Consider the following 18881-nt stretch of genomic DNA (forward strand, 5'->3'; position numbering starts at 1 on the left):
ACTATCACCTAAGGAGCAAACCGCAAAATTCAAAAAGAGGCAGCCATTCAAATGCACATAGCACACCCGTCCAATTTGTCAAGCCAGGGGAATCTGTGAAGATAAAGAGCCAACTTGTGAATGCTGGAAATAGAACCCACCTGTTTTTGTCTTTCTTTGGCGTGTAGGCTGACTTGTATAGATGAGGTAGTTTACTTGGAGTTGCAAGGGGAGGTGTTAGGCGCCCTCTCTACGTGCGAGTGTACGGTCTCTACTTCGTATGGTTAGCTAATTTTAGGGGATTTGATGAGGAAATGCAAAGAACTAAAAATAGGACCAAGCAAACTCAGATATTTGATGTGGCGGGATCCAAGATTCCAGCAAGCCATAGAGCATATGTCCAGAAAGAGCCTAGAAAAGCAAGGAGGTTAAAAGGAGGTGGTGATATAAGAATGATATGTAGGAGGACTACATTACCATGAGTTCTGATGGGACAAGATCCGGTAATCCGACAAGTCACAGAGCATACGTAATGGAAACCTAGAGCGGGGGATTTAAGAAAGGATGTGATGATGCAATTGGTGACGTATGAATGCAAATGATGATGGTGGCTCGATCATTGACTTGCGACTTGAAGCGGCTTGGAACTTGTAGCCCAGGTAGGCCTAGGCTCAAAGGAATGACTCTAGGAAATTAGGAGGCTAGGAGAGGGCTAGAGGAGGTTAAAGAGGGAGCAGGAAGGGATGATGGCTTGGAGGCTCAAGCTCACCCTCTCACTCTCACTCACTCTCCTTCTCTTGGTGTATGTCAGATGTGTTGAAATGAGTACAAGAGGATGGGTATTTATAGCCCCTTTGGATGGCAATTTGGCAAATGTTGGGACTTTGGGGGTAAATGATAATGTGGAAGCTTGGGATTGGTGGAGAGGAGGTGCCACATGGCACATGGCATTCTCTCATTGATTGGGAGGGGTGGTAAAAGGGTAATTAGTGGGAAGTCCCAAGGTATTTGGCGTTCTAATACAACTATCTCATCCAAGAGAGCAACAGTTGGCTGATCTAAGCTCATTAAAGACTGGAGTGGTACTTCTAGTACCACCACCCCCTTAGTTTGTCTTGATTTTTGGTTAGCTCGCTTGGTTGGTCTCGCAATCTCCGGAAGGACTATGGTTCGAGTCTGAAGTGGTCTCTGATGAGGGCTGGGATTTTATTTATTTATTTATATTATTTATATTTTATTTTATTGGGGGGGAGGGTCCGCATTTGGCTTGCATTTGGTTTGAAATTGTCTTGGATTTAGCCAAATTTGGAGTTTTGGCTCAAGCTTAGTTTGGCTTGGAAAATGGTTATGGCTTGGGTGGGTAATGGTTAGGGCTTGGCTAATGGCTTAGGGAATGCCTAGGCTTGGATAATAGCGTAGGAAATGGCTAGGCTTAGGTAATGACTTATAACTTAGGGAATGGTTGGGCTTGGGTAATGGCTTAGGTAATGGTTGGGCTTAGGTAATGGCTTATGGCTTAAAGGTTTAGGTAATTGGCACTTGAAGGTCATCCATGCCTCATCAAGTCACTAACCTGGGCGGGTTGCCTATAGATGCCCCTATTTGGTAGAGGTTGTGGACAACCGAATGCCAAAGTAAGTCGACACCCCACCCCTCTAATCAGTAAAGATTGTGGTTAGGTCCTATCACCTGTCGTAGTATCATCATCAGCTTACTGTTTGGAAAGGAGATAACTCGCACATATCACGAGGGTTTGAAGAAAACATTGTGATTACCCCTACGTTTTCTAGGACATTACGGGCGACCAATCACAACCCTTTCTGCAACATGCACTTAGCAAAAGGAATTAAGCATGGCAATATTCGAAAAATCTGCTCGTATGTTGATACCTTATGATAATTCATACAAAGCAACTCATGCAAGTTTGATGAATTTTAGAAAACATTACAAAGAATTTGGGGTGACAGATAGTGTATTAGCATCACACTTTTCTTCAAACTGGAGTGGAGCAATGCGAGAACCAAATGTGACTGGCATGATGTGATGGGCTGGTGGTAAAACCAACAACACAGAAAGGAACTTGCAATATACTAGACACAAACATAATACAATGAAGTTAACTCCCATTTGCATGTGAAAGACCACAGTAGATTACAGAAACACAACAGTACAATCTGTTCATAAGTGTTAAACCAAGCTTCACCAGAAATACCATTATCCCAAGAAGATACATGTGAACCATGTAGCAATAATTGTAAGCAAAGATTAAAGAAAACAGTAGCTTACTTGCGCTTCAACCTGCAAGTGCCTACATACAGTTCTCCAATAAAGAGTGACCTCTGCTTCCATTAGCTGAATGCCTGGGACACATTGTCCTGACAAGGATATTCAACAAACAAGTTAAGTAAACAGAATCACAAAATACTGACATTGAAATGGCATCAATCCATTTTTGATAAACCATGTAAATGGGATGTCTCAGCTCACAGTATGCACGCAAAATACATCAAGGGGGCTGGGTCCACCATATCGGATAATATCTAATATCCAAATGGTGCAAACTGGAGTAAGTCCAGTTTACATTGGTATAGAAAGGATGAATAGCAAAGATGTTTTCAAAAGACTGTAGGAGAACAGTTCTAACCCTTCGCACATTTTTCCTGACCACCCAAATGTTTATGTTTTCAGTAAGTGTCCACTAGAAGTGTCCACTAGACTTATAGAATTTTGCTAATCTACAAGACACTCATCAGACTGTCCCCATCAGGTAGATGCACTGGTCCAGAAGAAAAAAAAAAAAGGTTGATCCACTCATCAAGTGGACCAAGGTGGACAACATATGTACGTTATTTGCAGACTTTTTCCTCTCTTCTTTTAACCATCCCTTTTCCCCAATGATTTAAAAATAAAAATAAAAATAAAAAATATCCCTTACTTCCATACACATGAAGCCACCTGATGAATGGACCCACATATTCTTGGGGCAAGATATTCACTTGGCGGACCCACCCATTTGATGAATATCTGGGATCTCATGCACACCTGTGCCTGCATGCGAAGCGGAATGTAGAGAGCCATATGCAGGATTAGCAACCTTTGTAGACATGGCTACCAATCTTGTTTCACTTGGCAAAATCCAACTTGGAATTGGCCAAGAGTAAACTGTAAAAGTCAACTTGGCTGTGATTACTGGGTAAGTGGTACAATGGCCAATGAGGATACAACTACCAATGAAAAATGAGTGTGAGGTCTTATGCATGCTTTATACTAAACATAATCTGTAACATCTTCTAGGTTGGCTTAATTATGTGATACTTTAACTGTATAAACAAAGTAGGAAACTGTGAGGCCTACTTATTATAGAGTTACTAACTAAAGAACTCAAGCTCTTCTAGAACCACATGGTAACACAAATGTCACTAGTGATTAATTTTACACCGCATCAAGGTTTTCCAAAACTTTTACCAACAAACATTTGTAGATTTGTTTCTATACATTTGGAACATCTGTGAAACATGTCCACATCTAAATTCTAATAGAACAGTAGTATGTCAAGCCACAAGGCTAGTACACCATAAAAGTTCCAGAACATTTTCTAGAATAACCATCTAAAATTCAAGGATGATACATTCAAGCATGTGTGGGTTTACAAACAACTTATTTTTAACTTCTACTGACCTTCCTTTGCTTCATCAGCTGATCCTAAAAATTGCCTGATACTCTGACCATCTTCTATGTGCACCATCCCAGCTTTTAAAAGAGCTTCCATCACAGCCTCCCCAACAGATTCATATGTCTCAACATCGAGATACTTAAGAAGGACCACAGGATCTCCATTACAACATTTCATCAGCCACTCATCTCTCATCAACTTGAGACACTCATTTGTTACAGGTAAGGACCTATCTGCAAGCCCCCTCTGAAGAATAACAGTCCGAAGCTTGATGCTGGGAATCAGAGCAAAGTGAAATAAAAGGATATCAATGTCTGCACTATAACACTATACAAGGCTGTACTAAGTGACAATATTTACAATACTGCCATTGCGCTACTTTAACAGCTTCTACACCCACCACCAATTAGATCCAATAAATACAAAGGAAAAAAATCAAACTGGGAATTAGTTGAGATATTACCTTAGGCTTTGAAGGGGAAACTTATTAGCCAAAACACAGTATGCGGCTCTGCGGACTGACTCACTCACATCGAGTGTGCATTCGATGATAGCTGCTGATGTGGTACTTGAAGCAGGCATAGATAGAACTATTGTTTTACGAACCTCCTGAATGCGTTATACCAACCAAAAAAAAAAAACCTTATCTGGATCAGAAAATGATCATGATGATGACAATAACGTTAACAAAACAATGATGATGATGTGGAAATCATACAGCATTTTGTTCACGAAGCAAAGCTTCCAGGAACAGATCAATAATGTCAGCATTCTCAGAGTCGTTGGCAAAGCGTGCAAGGGCACGAACAGCGAAAGTACGAACTGCTGGGACCTTATCCTCGACCCTTTGCTTCATACAGTCTATCACTTCATCCCAAAGTTCATTGCTTACTTCTGCATCGTCTGGCAACCGCATTATGATCTACAAATTTAAAACAACGGATACTAGAATTACATGCATTCAAGTACTCCAAAAAGAAAGAAAACTTGGGAAAATTCACAAAAAAGACTAGAAAGTTGAAATGTAATTCATGACTAGAGAGATTGAAAAGGGCCCAAAATATCATTGCAGAAGAGACAAGCATTGGCTAAATAAAAGCCAATGCCGAGTCTCCTTTAACTTCTTTTTCCCAATTAACTTGTCATCACATTAAAGTCATGAATTTCACTAAATGCAAGACAACAGGTAGTATTACCAAAATAGACAATTGATAATAAAAGAATATTTTATGAATTCACCAGATAACGGGGCCAGGAACAATAGCCTACCAGACCATCAAACTGTCCCCTGGCTACCTTTGATGGACAATTACAAATTAATAATGGGAGACAATCACAATTTAAGCATAGGCCATCACTTCAATTGGGGGACAATTAGGCCTCGGTTGGCACTCTGGATTCGGCATGTTGTCTTGGAGGATATCGTTAATGTCTAGAAGCCTCTTCCATACTACGTCTCAAGGCGAGTTGGAATTGTTCTTCTTCCAATGCCTAATAATTTGGCTTCCTTATTTGCCTTAGAAAGTTTAGATGGGGGGTCGAAGGTTTTTTATTTGAATCAATAAGGGCCTGAAAAAGAAGTTGGATCTCCTTTGGGGCTTTAAGACACGGTTTTGCATCTCCACCCCGACATAATAAGTGTAACCTGAGCCGATTGGTTTTGTTAACAAACTTGGCCCCACACAAATGATGCAAAATCTTCAATTTTTCAGAATTTAGAAAGTGGACTAAGAAACCGTAGTCTCAAACGTCGGCCGGTGATTCAATTGATGACATATCTACACTCTGTGTTAGAGAAATTAGTATTTTAGCAATAATAAAATATGAAAAACAAAAAAAGCAATGAAATATGATAAATAAAAGCAGTAATGAAATATTATTTATAACATAAACAAAAGTATAATACATAAATAAAATAAAAGTCATTGTTGCGTTGTACTTATAATCTCCTTCAACATTACATACAAGTACACATAACACATTACATCAGTTTCAAATTTCAACAAATTAACAATAATTTTTAACCTAACCTCCTTCACATTGTTGTTGTTGCATGTGCAGTCTCATCTTGAGACTCGTTCTCCTTCTCATCCTCCTCATCAATATCAAAACTATTACCTCCACAAATCGGATGCAACCAATCTTGATGAAAGAGAGCTTCTATGCTTGCTCACGACCCTACTCCCCATGCTAAAAGCAGATTTTGATGCCACTGTTGAAATTGGAATTGACAATATGTCCCGTGCCATCGCCGATAGTATAAGGTATTTTGCTTCACTAACTCTCATCTTCCACCACTCCAAAACATTGAAGTCTAAGTCCTGGTGTCTTACAATTGGCTCTTTGAGATACAAGTCTAGCTTTGATTCCTTCGTCTCATTATTTGTATCTTCTTGTACTAAGAAAGACATGTGTTCATCGTCGAGCATATTGTCATCGCTTGTAAAAACACCAAGAGCTCTAACTTCTTTATCACCTGATGTGGTTGTGTGTAAAGTAGAAACATACGAAGTATACAATTCTTTGATTACATCACAGACCTTGGAGGTTTCGGTTATCGCCCTTTAATCAGAATAAATCTTCATAAAAATAAATTTAACATAACTCATCTTGCACCAAGGATCTAGAACAACCACTAAGGCCATTAACGAATGACATTAGTCCTAATACTTATCGAACTTCATTTGCATACCAAGTACCATCAGTTGTAAAAAATCTGGACCACCCTCACTGGCACTTTTTCTTAGGACTTCCTTGATCTTACAAACAGATGGAACAAATATATTTGTTGTGGGATACTTATTTCCATAATATATCTTCGTGCAGTCACAAAAAAAAACTTGAGAACCTTATGAACTTGTTTTACTTTGCTCAAATCATCTTCAGTAGGCAACCAAGAATACGTTTCATCACGCCCCGCATATTTAGGAAATGCAAGTTCCAATTACACAGTCGAATCCGACATTTCAAAAGTCAAATTCCAACGTGTGCATACATCTAACTTCAACAATTTTAAGCCTTCACATTCAAACGTTGGATTATATCACTCCATATATTCAACCTTGAAGGTGACCCCCTTATATATTTTATACTCTTTCCTATGTTCTCTATAGTGGGGTCAATTATTTTCAGTCATTCTTATACAATTAGGTTTAGTTAGTGAGCCTAGCCTGTAATATTTTTCCCTCAAAAAATAAACTGTCAGTTGCCTTGAACTGGTTACGTAAAAATGAAATTACATTGTCATTTGTTGAAGTATTATCTAAAGTTATTGAAGAAATTTTATTTTCAATGCCCCATTCTCGTAGGTAGTTATATATGCAATCCGAAATAACCAAACCAGTATAAGAATGAATAAGGTGACAAAAGTTTAAAATTTACTTGCAAAGTTTCCAATCTTCATCAGCATAGTATATGATCAATGAAATGTATCCATTTCTTTGATTAGACGTCGTCCATAAATCAGAAATTAAACTTATTCTTAAGACTGATGTCAAAACTGCTTTCAATTTTATTTTCTCATTTATATACATCTTCATGCACTCCCTCTTCACAATGGCGCGGGAGGCCTTCTCAAACTGAGGATTAAGGAATTTACTGTATCACATGAAAACTTCACTCTCTATCATTATAAATGGTTTTCTTCAATGATCACAGGTCTTTCATACCACTCTTTTAGCTTCTATTTGTCAAACTTATAAATGCAAAGTTTACCTTGAGACTCATCCCCTTCATACTTACAAAATGAAAGTAACTATTGATCTGGATTTGAAATTTTTGGTATATTTAAACAACTTTGCTTATGTCTGTTTAAATGAGTAGTTGCCCCCCAAGATTCTTATTGTATAGTACTTTGCAGCGCATGCATATAATCTTCACCACACCATTAACTACAAGTACTTCAAAGTCATCCCACACCGCTGATCTCTTTTTTCCTTTAGTTGCAGCCGAAGACCATTTCCCTCCACAATAAGACGAGATGTGGTCGATACACCGACACCGGGGGTAGTTGTGACTTCCTCACTAGCCATTTATAAATATAAAAATATAAAACTAACTTTTAGGCACCTATCCACACAATGTGGTGTCTACTTAAATGTCCCTCTAAATTTTTTAGAATTGCCTTAGTATTTAAATCAGTCACTCATTCAAGGTTAAATAAATTGTAATGCTTTCATTTTCCAATTTAAATATCACACCAAAATTTCGACAACATCTCCCCTTATCTCTCTTGATATATTAATCACATATTTGATTCCCACGTCAACTATCAACACAAAGTGTGGATATTTGATGATGGAAACAAATGCAAAAAATATATCCAAAAGAGAAGAGGAGAGACGAACCCAAACAGGCATATGCATTTAAATTAGAATAAATGAAAGCATTCTTATCTATCCAGCCTTGAACTGTCCAAAAATGAGACAATTTGAGAATTTCTATGCCTTAAAAAACATACTGAATCTATGTCTGGCAACATAAAAATCTTCAAATGGGCAACCGATTATCCTATACTGCAATAATAAAACAAAACAACAAATCTAATTGATTGAATAATAACAAAAACATCAATTTAACATTGATATTAACAATCTAACATTGACATTAACGATAACAATAACAAAAATAAAAAATTAACATTAATTTAACAATGTAACATTCACAATTTAACATTTAAAATCACATAATTGATAACTAACAATAACATGATAACAATATGTTGATAACAAAAACATTAAGTCATTAACAATCTAAATTCTAACATTAACATACACATGACATAACTGACATTAGCAATCTAACATTAATATATACAATAATATTGATACACACACACACACACACACACACACACACACACACACACACACACACACACATATATATATATTAAAAACCCTAAAACCCTATAGAGATGTATGGATGGATGGTTGGATGGATGGATGTGATGATTGTATGTGTGTGTGTGTGTATATATATATACATATATATATATATATATATATATATATATATATAAGGTTTAGGGTTTTTATTTAATAATTAATATATATTATATATTTTTAAAATTGTATAATATAATATATATATATATATATATATTAACATTTTTTGGCACCGACCGGCAACCGGGTTGCCATGGACAGAGGGGCGGCCTACTGAGTTTAATTTTTAAATATATGTAATATGTAATATATAATATAATATAATATTATATATATTGTTAATTGGGCAAGCAGCCATGAACAACGTTCGGCCGTCTGCCCACAAATCATGATTCCATGAAAGATGAGAAGGGGTTTGGGTTCGATTATTTGCCAGACGGACAGGCAGGGCAGTGACAAATAGGGGCAAGCAGGGCAATGATAGACAACTAGACGGGGGCGAGCAGGGCAGTGACAAACGGGCACGACGACTAGAGGGTGGGTCTTCGGACAACCGAACACGTTGCTCAGGCAAAGAGAGGGGGGGGTGGGGGGGGGGGGGGGGGGTATATCAACTGACTGAGTGAGCTGAGTTCGAGTTATGGACCGATTAAGTCGAGTCAAGCAAGGGCCAGCTCGAACTCGGCTTCAAATTTTTTCGAGCTCAAATATTCAACTTGACTCGAAATTTTTTCGAGCTCAAATATTCAACTCGACTCAGCCCGAACCCAATTTCGAGCTGAGTCAAGTCAAGTTTTTTTGAGTCAAACCGAGTGAGTTAACCGAGTTAGCTTGATTCGTGTCCAGCTCTACACCCCATTGTTAGTACACACTCCATTGTTAGCCACCCCCACCAGGGATTCGATACCAAGACTTGAATTTACAAGAGTTTGAATTTAATTAATAAATCAAGTTGAATTTAATTACTAAATCAACTTTAATATCCCTAATCAGTATACAAATGTGATGTTTGACACAATGATTCTAATAAGCCCATTGAAATATATACTTCGACAAAAATGATGAAATTCCAAGCCTTGGATGGGCCATGAGCATTGGATTACAACAGAGTGACTAACCAACATTTTTTAACCGTTTATTTACATGGCCAATGTTTGGACTGCTTAGATCATTCTATTGATGTAATTTTATTGATGCAATTGATAATCTGATTGTTTTGAGATAAAATCAGCTGGCCACATGTACAACAGATTAGTAGCCTAGTAACACAGGTTACACATGCGACTCTTCTACTTTTAAAAATGAGCAAAAAAGGGAGAGGATTGGTAATCCAAGCAAAGGGGAGGGTTGCATAACTCCGCAAAAGTGAGGATTTGGAATCCCCTGGATTTGGAATTCCCTCCAATCCACACTGCCAAACAACCCCTTGATTCGGAATACCCTCCAATCCCCCCAAATCCATGCTGCCAAATGAACCCTTACAATTCAGGCATAGGCCATCATTTCCACCGATGGGAGGCCGAGGGAACCAACCAATTTGGTGGTCCAGCAGACTACCGTCATTCTCCCTCATCAAAAAGAAATTAAAACAGCCTTCAGAAACTCTTCCAGATATTGAGTAGAGACACATCCGCCATAGACGCTCTCTGAATGCCCATAGCAGAGAGACTGTTAATAAATAATAATAAATAAATAAAACCTAACTACAAATGGTAGCATTTCTATAAGTAGTCGTAATACTGAATTAAAACAAAAACGCTAGGGTATCGAAAGAGATGTAATTAGAAACAGGTTCGATGTCATTTAACAAAAAAGGGGGAAAATCAAATTTCAATTTTGCATCTGGAAACCCTATTTCTTAGGGGCAATGATCTCTACCTCGGAGATTATCTGGCAAGACCTGAACCTCGCGTTCTTGTTCGTGGCCCCGGCCGCAACCAGAAGGAACTTCAAGAAGTCTTCGAGGAATGCGTCGCAGTCGGCAGCATGCTTCTCGTCGCGGCGGGTGACGAAGATCGAGACGAACCGGACAATCCGTTCAGCGGCGGCAGTCTTGCGGGAGAAATCGAAGAGGGGTTTTAGGGTTTGGGAGAATGAGGCGAAGAAATGGGGTTTGGAAGAGGGGGATGATCGGAGGGCGGAGAGCTCTTTGAGCTTGCGGGGATGGACGGCGTACGAGAGTCGGCATTCGTCGAGAATGGCCGAGATCTGATGAGAGAGAAGATTGCCGTCTGCTTGCTTCGAAGCCATTGATGGTAAGCTCTCTCTCTCTCTCTCTCTCGATCTCTCTGAATTCGATTTGAATGTTTGGGCGGGAAAATTCGCCGTTAAAGCCAACTGCGCTGTTAGTGAAACAGCTCCTTTCTCCTGTTTCGCGACTGACCATCAACAGTATAAGTCGCGGACGCGGATTGGGTACAACCACGCCCGTACCTTCCTACGAACGGACAAGCTCTCTGAGGGGCCAGTGTGATGTATGGATTTTATCCACACCGTCCATCCATTTTTCCATATCATTTTAGATATAATTCAATAAAATTAGATATCTACAATGCTCAAGTGGACCACACACAAGGTATTAAACACGTACTGTTGAAAAAATTCCGAGTGCCGCAGAATTTTTGGATCAATCTGATATTTGTTTTTTTCCCTTGATCCATGTCTATCAAACCTTATGAACATTTTGGATGGAAATTATCAATTACAGTGGGCCCTAAGAAGATTTCAACAATGGGTGTCCTTATCACCGCTGCTTCCTGTGGTAGGGTCCACATGAGCTTTGGAACTACTTAATTTTTGGTCTTGTATACTAAAATGATATGAAAAAATGGATGGACGGTGTGGATAGAACCTATATATCACGGTGGTCCCTCAGAGCCCCTGTCCGTTCCTTGGTAGGGAACAGCAGTACACAATGCGAGTCCATATGTCGCCCTCATTGAGGCCCACATGCTGAGATGGTGTTGATGATCTAAACCGTCTATATTCTGTATTAGATGTCCATCATTAGAAAATTACATTAAAAGGATGATTCTTTTACAATCATCAGGTCTAGATGAATGCAAAAATTGAGAAGAAATTTTCTATGGCTCACATTCAACTTCAAAAATCAAGGGTTGTGACCATTATTGAAGTGTGATTATTGTTATAGTTGAATTATAATAGAATCAATGAGATGGACGGTTCGTTTATAGGATTATCTCTTTATGTGGGACACATAGGGCGAGACGCGATGGAGCTCTTAAGATGACTGCCGCACCGGAAAAAAAAAAAAAAAAAGGAACCTCGCCGTATAAGGCCTGATTATGTGGGTCCCGGGTAGTAGCTTAGTGGGTGAGTCATAGACCGTGGGTCCCACCTCGATGTAATATTTTGTATATCCATGCCGTCCATCCGTTCTAACTATTCATTTTAGGGCATTGGCAGAAAACTGAAAGAGATCTAAATTTTAGGTGGACCATACCGTAGGAAACAATGGTAACTGGCGATTAAAAACTTTTCGTAGGCTGAAAATGTTTTGTTTTTTTTTTTTTCCCTTCGTCCACGTCTGCATTACCTGAAAGTCTTATCAACAGGTTGTATGGAAAATAAACATTAGGGTGGACCTTAGGAAGTTTTTCATCGTGGGCGTTTAATGACCATTGTTTCTTGTGTTGTGGTCCACTTTGGATTTTTATATACTTCATTTTTGGGCCATTTCCTAAGATGAGCTGTAAGAAAGAGATGGACGGCGTGGATATGCTACACATACTTTGAGTTAGGCCGAATGGTCAGGGGCTCACCTAAGTCATCACTGGTTATTTTTAACTTTTAACTTCCTTCCACGTAGGGTTATAAATGAAAGGACTATTCGTGGTTGAAAAAATGAATTTGCCCTGATTACTCCCATATAATACATCATTTTCATTCACCTTATGCGGAGTGGCTTCGTGGATCCCTGTGGGGCCCACCGTAATGTAATTGTCTTATATCTAGGTGGGTCGCCTATTTCCCCGTATTATTTTAAGATATGAGCCCAAAAAATCAGAAGACCCAAATCTTAGGTGGTCCACATCACAGAAACAGCGGTTATGAGATGCCCACCATTGAAAACTTCTTGGGGCCACCGGAATGTTTATTTGTCATCCAACCTATATGTTTATTTTTCATCCAACCTATTGATAAGGTCACAAAGACATGGATGAAGGGACCACACAAATATAAGTTTGATCCAAAACTTTTGTGGCCCACAAGAAGTTTTTAATGGTCAATGGCCAGTATCTCCTCTAATGTGTTCCACTTTAGATTTAGATCAGCTGCGTTTTTTAGCCCATGCCCTCAAATGAGTTGGCGAAATGGATGAACAGCATGGATATAAGACAAATATATCAGTTTGTCCCCTTTTTTTTCTTTTTTTCTTTTGTTATTTTTTAAACGCGCACACAACCCCACACACCCACGCTAGCGGAATTTCACAACCCATGGATACTCGAACCCTTTACTGGGTGTTGAAACTCCTGAGAGTCTACCACCCGAGCAAGAGTAAGGATCTTATCAGTTTGTCCCCTTATATGTGGCTTTGATGTGTGGCCCACCTTGATAATTCTATGACATCAATAACGTCCACGCTTCCAAGAAAGTCAGAGAGAAAATGGTGGCATTCATTTTGGCCCCACCTCTTATGGCAGCACATCTTAAGATAAAAATGAAGAATTTAAAATGCTAGTGGGTCATGTAAGAAGACATAAGTGAAATTTGGACGCCTACGGTTGAAACATTTTCATGAACTAAAAATGTCTTGGATATAATGATCTTTGCATTCTCCCTTTCGACTTAGCATGGATGAGCAAATGAGCGGTTGGATTTGCATAATAATTAGGTATACTTGTATAATAATTGGGTATACCTTAGAAAACATATTATGATGTAAAACGTGGCGTGGATGCATTTTTGATGTAGAGCGGGTCGCGGACAGTTTCATGGCCAAGATGGATCAGAAAAGGCCCGGTCGACGACAGAAGTGATCCGGACCATCGGACCTTAGATCGGGCGTATCTCGCAATCCGGAATGAGTTAGCTGACGTAAAATATATGATTTTGGGGTAGAACGAGCTACTTTAGCCAACCAACCCCGCTATGCCGGGTTGCGCTGCCCGGAATTGCGAAAAACCCCTTGATTAACGGTCGTTTCCTTGTTTTAATTTCGTTTTTACTATAAATAGTAAGTTTTAGTTTGATTATAACTCTTCATCCGTTGGGCTTTAGGAGTTGCGCCCAACGTGAAAAGAGCTTAGAATAATTAGGGGAACGGTTTGGTGAAGCCAAATAGGACACTTACTATTTTTGGCCGAAAACCTTGCGCACTAGTAGACATCACGACCGTCTATAAATAGTAAGTTTACTATTTATAGTAAGTCGCGGATTCTAAGAGTTTGAGTTGTAGTTTGATTATGATTTCTTTCCCATTGCTTGATACCCTTATTTAAAGGGTTGTGAACTCGATTATCAATTATTCATCAATCAATTTCGAATTTATTAGAATTTATTTCTATTTTCTGCTTTCTTTCCTCGTGGATTCGAGAAGTCTCTGTGAGGAGTCCAGAGAAGTTTCGTGGATTCGGAATAGTTATCCTCTTGAGGAAGACGGTGCTCGACCTCACGTCCTCCCCTGCGTCAATTTTTAACATTGCCTGTAATCAAAAGAAGGTCAAATAAAAGCGTAAGTAGTCTTTCAAATCCAGGCTCAGTCCTACATGGCGTATGATGTAACTGGGCCTTAGGTGTATCGATTTGAAAAAAAATATATTCTAGATACGGAGGCATTTGTAGTGTGAACCGTATCAATCTTTACGTAGTAAGTCATTTGGGATTAATTGACGTGCTTATCAAGTCGTATGTTATGTTTGTCCATTTCATAAGAGAACGCACACTTCTAATTCGAAATTGATATTTTTTAAAAATAAATATTTTTTTTAGTAATTTCAATTTTTATTGCATTTATTTATTTTTAGAGTTTTAGATTTTTATCTTTTTTAAAAACTGATTGTAACCATGTTGAAAATGCTCCCGTAAGGTTAATTTAGAACCTTTTATCTTTGGCAAAGCTTATTATCTTAAGTTCTATTTTAATTCATTTAGAACTTTTTATTAAGGTGAGAATTTTGCTATTTTTAGTAATTATGAATTAATTTTTTTATTTGTTAGTGGTATAATCAACAAATCATACACATTAGACATCATTCAATAAAAACATTTGAGTTTTTTCTCTTTTTTCCAGTGGATTCAAGAAACTAGCTTATAAATTCAAGGCCTTTTAATCACTTGGTAAGACGATGATCTGCCTCCTCACACCCTTCCATGCGTCATATTAACTATGTGATTTTTCATCATTTATAAAGTATAGTATGCATGTGTATTTTTTTTAACATGGGCTTTTAGGGTTGTTCATGTGCTAAGCTCAGGCCAAGCAAAATAGAAATTTTGAGTAGGCCTCGCTTGAACAATTCAAAATTTAGGCTGAAGCCAACCGGAAGCCCTTGTTAATGGCCCTAAGCTTTTTTGACTAAGGCCTAAAAGTGAGGCCTTTAATTACAGTTACTTTAAGTAAGTGGTTTTAGAAAATACATTAAAGAATGGGTGTTTATATGGAAGACTCGAGGAGGAGATTATAAGGCACAAGCCCGATCTATTTGCATATTATATATGTATTTAATATTCTAACAATTGAGGCGCTACTAGTATGTTATTTCTAACCATAGATGGGCTACAACTAAAAATTATGGCTTATTGGATAATCTCAGCTTTTTTATTTATGGCATACTCATAGACGATTAAGAAGATGATACAACAACAATCTACATTTGACTAAGAATGATCCTTCAATTGATTTATGAGACCTACCAATATTAAGAGCACTCAATTGACTAAAGAGGTGAGGACATGTCCATGATAAGTTGCACATCATGGATGGTTTAGTTGTATTTAGTGGTTGGCACATGTACAAATTTGTAGTGCCATGGTGTTTTTAATTTAGCCAACAATTATAAAAGTAGGCCCACCTTTTCTTGTGATTAAGCATTCATGTGGTACATGTCAATCTATGCAAGCTCTCCATTCCATGAGCCACACTACAAATTAGCATAATTATAAATTATCTAATTCAACATCCCTACCATCCAAAATTATGGTAAGCATGTGGACATCACAACCATCCAAAATTATGGTAAGCATGTGGACAATTAAAAATAAAGACTTATATACTAAAATCCACCTATATCTTCTTGAAATTATGAAAACATGTCTACTTTTAAATTATTTAAATTAATATGCCTACATTTTTTTTTCGTTATCAATTTTATTACCTAGCGTCATTTGAATTATATACGAAATCATACGATTATATAACCGTATATTCTAAATGGAAAAACTTCCCTTCAATAATAATCTCTGGTAAGAAAACCCACAAGAGATATTTTGACCGAGGGTTTCATCGTTCAAAAGCTCATCCCCATTTGAAAACTCGTCTCCCTTTAACTGCATTTCCTTCGATTGGAAGTTGGTCTCCATTCTAACTCATCTTCTTCGATCGGAACCTCATCACCCATCTACCACATCTCCTTCGACTGAAACCCTTTTCGAAGGCATCGATTAGTTTTGAAAACCTCAGCCCTTCTTTTAAAACAACAATAGCAACAGCTCTTCTCAACTTGATCAACGGAAATTCTCCTCTCATATACTCCATTGACATCAGGAAACTCTTGTTTCACCTCACGCACCCTCGATCTCTTACTCTCAGCATTATGATAAGAATCAACCTTCTCGCGAGCAATAACAACAATTGTTTCTTCACTTTCATGCATATTTATAGATGTCTGCTTTGAGTGCATGGCCCATGTGCAATGGCAACTTTTGTCATTTTGAAATTCTGAAATTTTTTACAACTTTTCGTGTGTGTGCAGGGCTCCATATGACTTTATATTTTTTAGACAATGTAAATGTGTTAAGTCTGTGGGACATGATGATCTCGAGAAATGTATGGTAAAGTGTCTTCTATCTGTGGTGTGCAGGACATGTAGGCCCTACAAACGCATTTATGGCCCTAATACCCCATTGCATTTTGGGGCACGTTTGGATTAGCGATTCCGACAGTATTATATTATAGTCTGCAGTAAAAAAGAAAAGTAATGATTATCATTATTGACGTAGTCCAAAGGAAAACAAAGTAGTGGCGGTATGCAATACTAGTCTCCATCTCTGCTTTCCACATGTAAAGTAATTGTACTGACTAGATGGACTTAGACGTGATTCCATCAATATGTGTTATATCCACACCATCCATCCATTTTGCAAAATCATTTTAGGGCATGTCCCCAAAAATGAGCTTGATCCAACACCTTTATGACCCTAAGAAGTTTTCAATGGTAGGCATTTAATCCCCATGCTAGCTATGGTGTGGTCCATGCCTTCTTTGGAGCTCCCCCATTTTTTGTCCCATTTCATTAAATGATCATGCAAGAGGGATGAATGGTGTGGATATAGCACATACATCATGATGGGGCCCACGAAAGTATGCTACATCAACACACTTCTGTCATTTTGTATTCTCGGGTGATTTGAAAGAATTATTGTTGTTTGACAGCAAACAATATCCAGTCAAAGATAAAGAGTAATGATGTGAGTTTTACACTACATTACTTCGGTAATCCATCATCTAAATAGGCTCTCAGGGATTTGTATAAGCATAATTGGGCAGCTATTTACCCTACTCTCTAATCAAATTTAGGCCTTATTAAACCCTAATTTGATTTTGGGAATAACCCTCCTTTAATTATAATTTGGATTTTATTATCTTAATTTCCAACCGAATTTGGACATTATTAAACCTTAATTTAAATTTGAGGATTATATATAAGTGAGCTTGAATTAGAATTTGGGCATTTTGTTACCTTAATTCTAAATTGAGTTTGGGCATCACTAAACTCTAATTCAAATTTAGGATTTTAACAAGTGAGGATGAATTATAATTTGGGCATTTTATTATTCTAATTTCCGATCAAGATTAGGCATTACTAAACCCTAATTTGAATTTAGAAATTTTTATAACCTAAATCTAATATGAAGTTGGTTATTTAATTACCTTAGTCAACCTTCAAATTTGGGGCAATATTAAACCCTACTTAGAAATTGGACATTTATTTCCTATTTGAAATTTTTAATTGTACATTTTAAATACTCACATTTGTTTGGCTAATCCCTATTTGAAATTGGGCATATGTACATAGTACAGTTGGATGTTTTCTCTTGTAGCAAATAATGACTACAATGACTATTATTGTGGTTAGATGGTTTGATGAATACTAAGGTTGGACGGTGTTGATGATTTCTCTTATATCACATTATGTTACAATGACTATATGATTTATCTTATAGCAAAGTGTAAATGGTTTTTAATAACTGTGTAGGATGTTGCGATGATTTATCTTTTAGGAAACTGTCACACTATGTTACAATAACTGTTTGATTTATCTTGTAGTAAACTTTGAATGGTTTTCGATAACTATGGATCGATGTTGTAATGATTTATCTTGTAGGAAATTATCAAACAATATTATAATGATTGTATGATCTATATTGTAGGAAATTATCAAACTATGTTACAATGATTGTATGCGTTATCTTAAAGCAAAATGTTATTACTTTTCTATAATTTTGGATAAATGTTTTGATGATTTATCTTACAGGAAACTATCAAACTTCTGTTATAGGTAACTATGACTAGTCTATAATACCCGTGGTTGGATGGTTTGATGGTTTATGTTGTAATTAGGTATATATGATTGGATTGTTAAGATATGATGCATCATGAACTCAATCCAATGTATATCAATACAAACTAATGTGCATTAACGACGCTTATCAAATGCCATAGAAGGGTTCTAATAGTAGGAATTTTATATTGATTAAATATTTTATCAAACATGTTAGCTACTAACTACAAGTAACATAACGGTTACAATAATAAAACAATTCAAGTACAAATAATTTATAAAATCTTATAAACCAAAAATCATTATCTAACACTATCAATGGTTGATAAAAAGAAAACCTAACAGAATGGTCACCACCTTTAGAAGGGATTTCTCAATTTTTGAGCTCCTAGGGTTAGGGTTTTTGGGAGAAATCACTGATTCTTTATCAAATCAAATGAAACTTATGTAAGATTTATAAAATCTAACAAGAGGTAACTTAATTTGAAGGTAGAAAACGTTTATTACCTCCGATCGCACATAGAGGTGGATTTGACTAAGGAAAATGGTAATAGCTTAGGTTTCATTGAAAGAATTTTGGTGCAAGCAAACACTAAG

At 37.4% G+C, this 18881-nt stretch overlaps 1 protein-coding gene across 2 annotated transcripts in view; it reads right to left on the reverse strand.

Moving 5' to 3' along the window:
• Positions 1-10850, reverse strand: part of LOC131227365 (uncharacterized) — a 28162-nt gene extending 17312 nt beyond the window's left edge. For both annotated transcript variants that reach the window (XR_009162226.1, XM_058223151.1), the window contains exons 1-5: positions 10417-10850; positions 4371-4574; positions 4116-4261; positions 3658-3926; positions 2266-2354 (exon numbers count right to left, since the gene is read on the reverse strand). Coding sequence is in view for 1 of the 2 variants with exons in the window: in XM_058223151.1 (XP_058079134.1) it covers positions 2266-2354; positions 3658-3926; positions 4116-4261; positions 4371-4574; positions 10417-10788 (1080 nt within the window). In the remaining variant the exon portion in view is untranslated. The remainder of the gene's footprint in view (positions 1-2265; positions 2355-3657; positions 3927-4115; positions 4262-4370; positions 4575-10416) is intronic.
• Positions 10851-18881: the final 8031 nt, after the last annotated feature.

This window comes from Magnolia sinica, chromosome 15, assembly GCF_029962835.1.
Source record: "Magnolia sinica isolate HGM2019 chromosome 15, MsV1, whole genome shotgun sequence".
Lineage (NCBI taxonomy): Eukaryota > Viridiplantae > Streptophyta > Magnoliopsida > Magnoliales > Magnoliaceae > Magnolia > Magnolia sinica.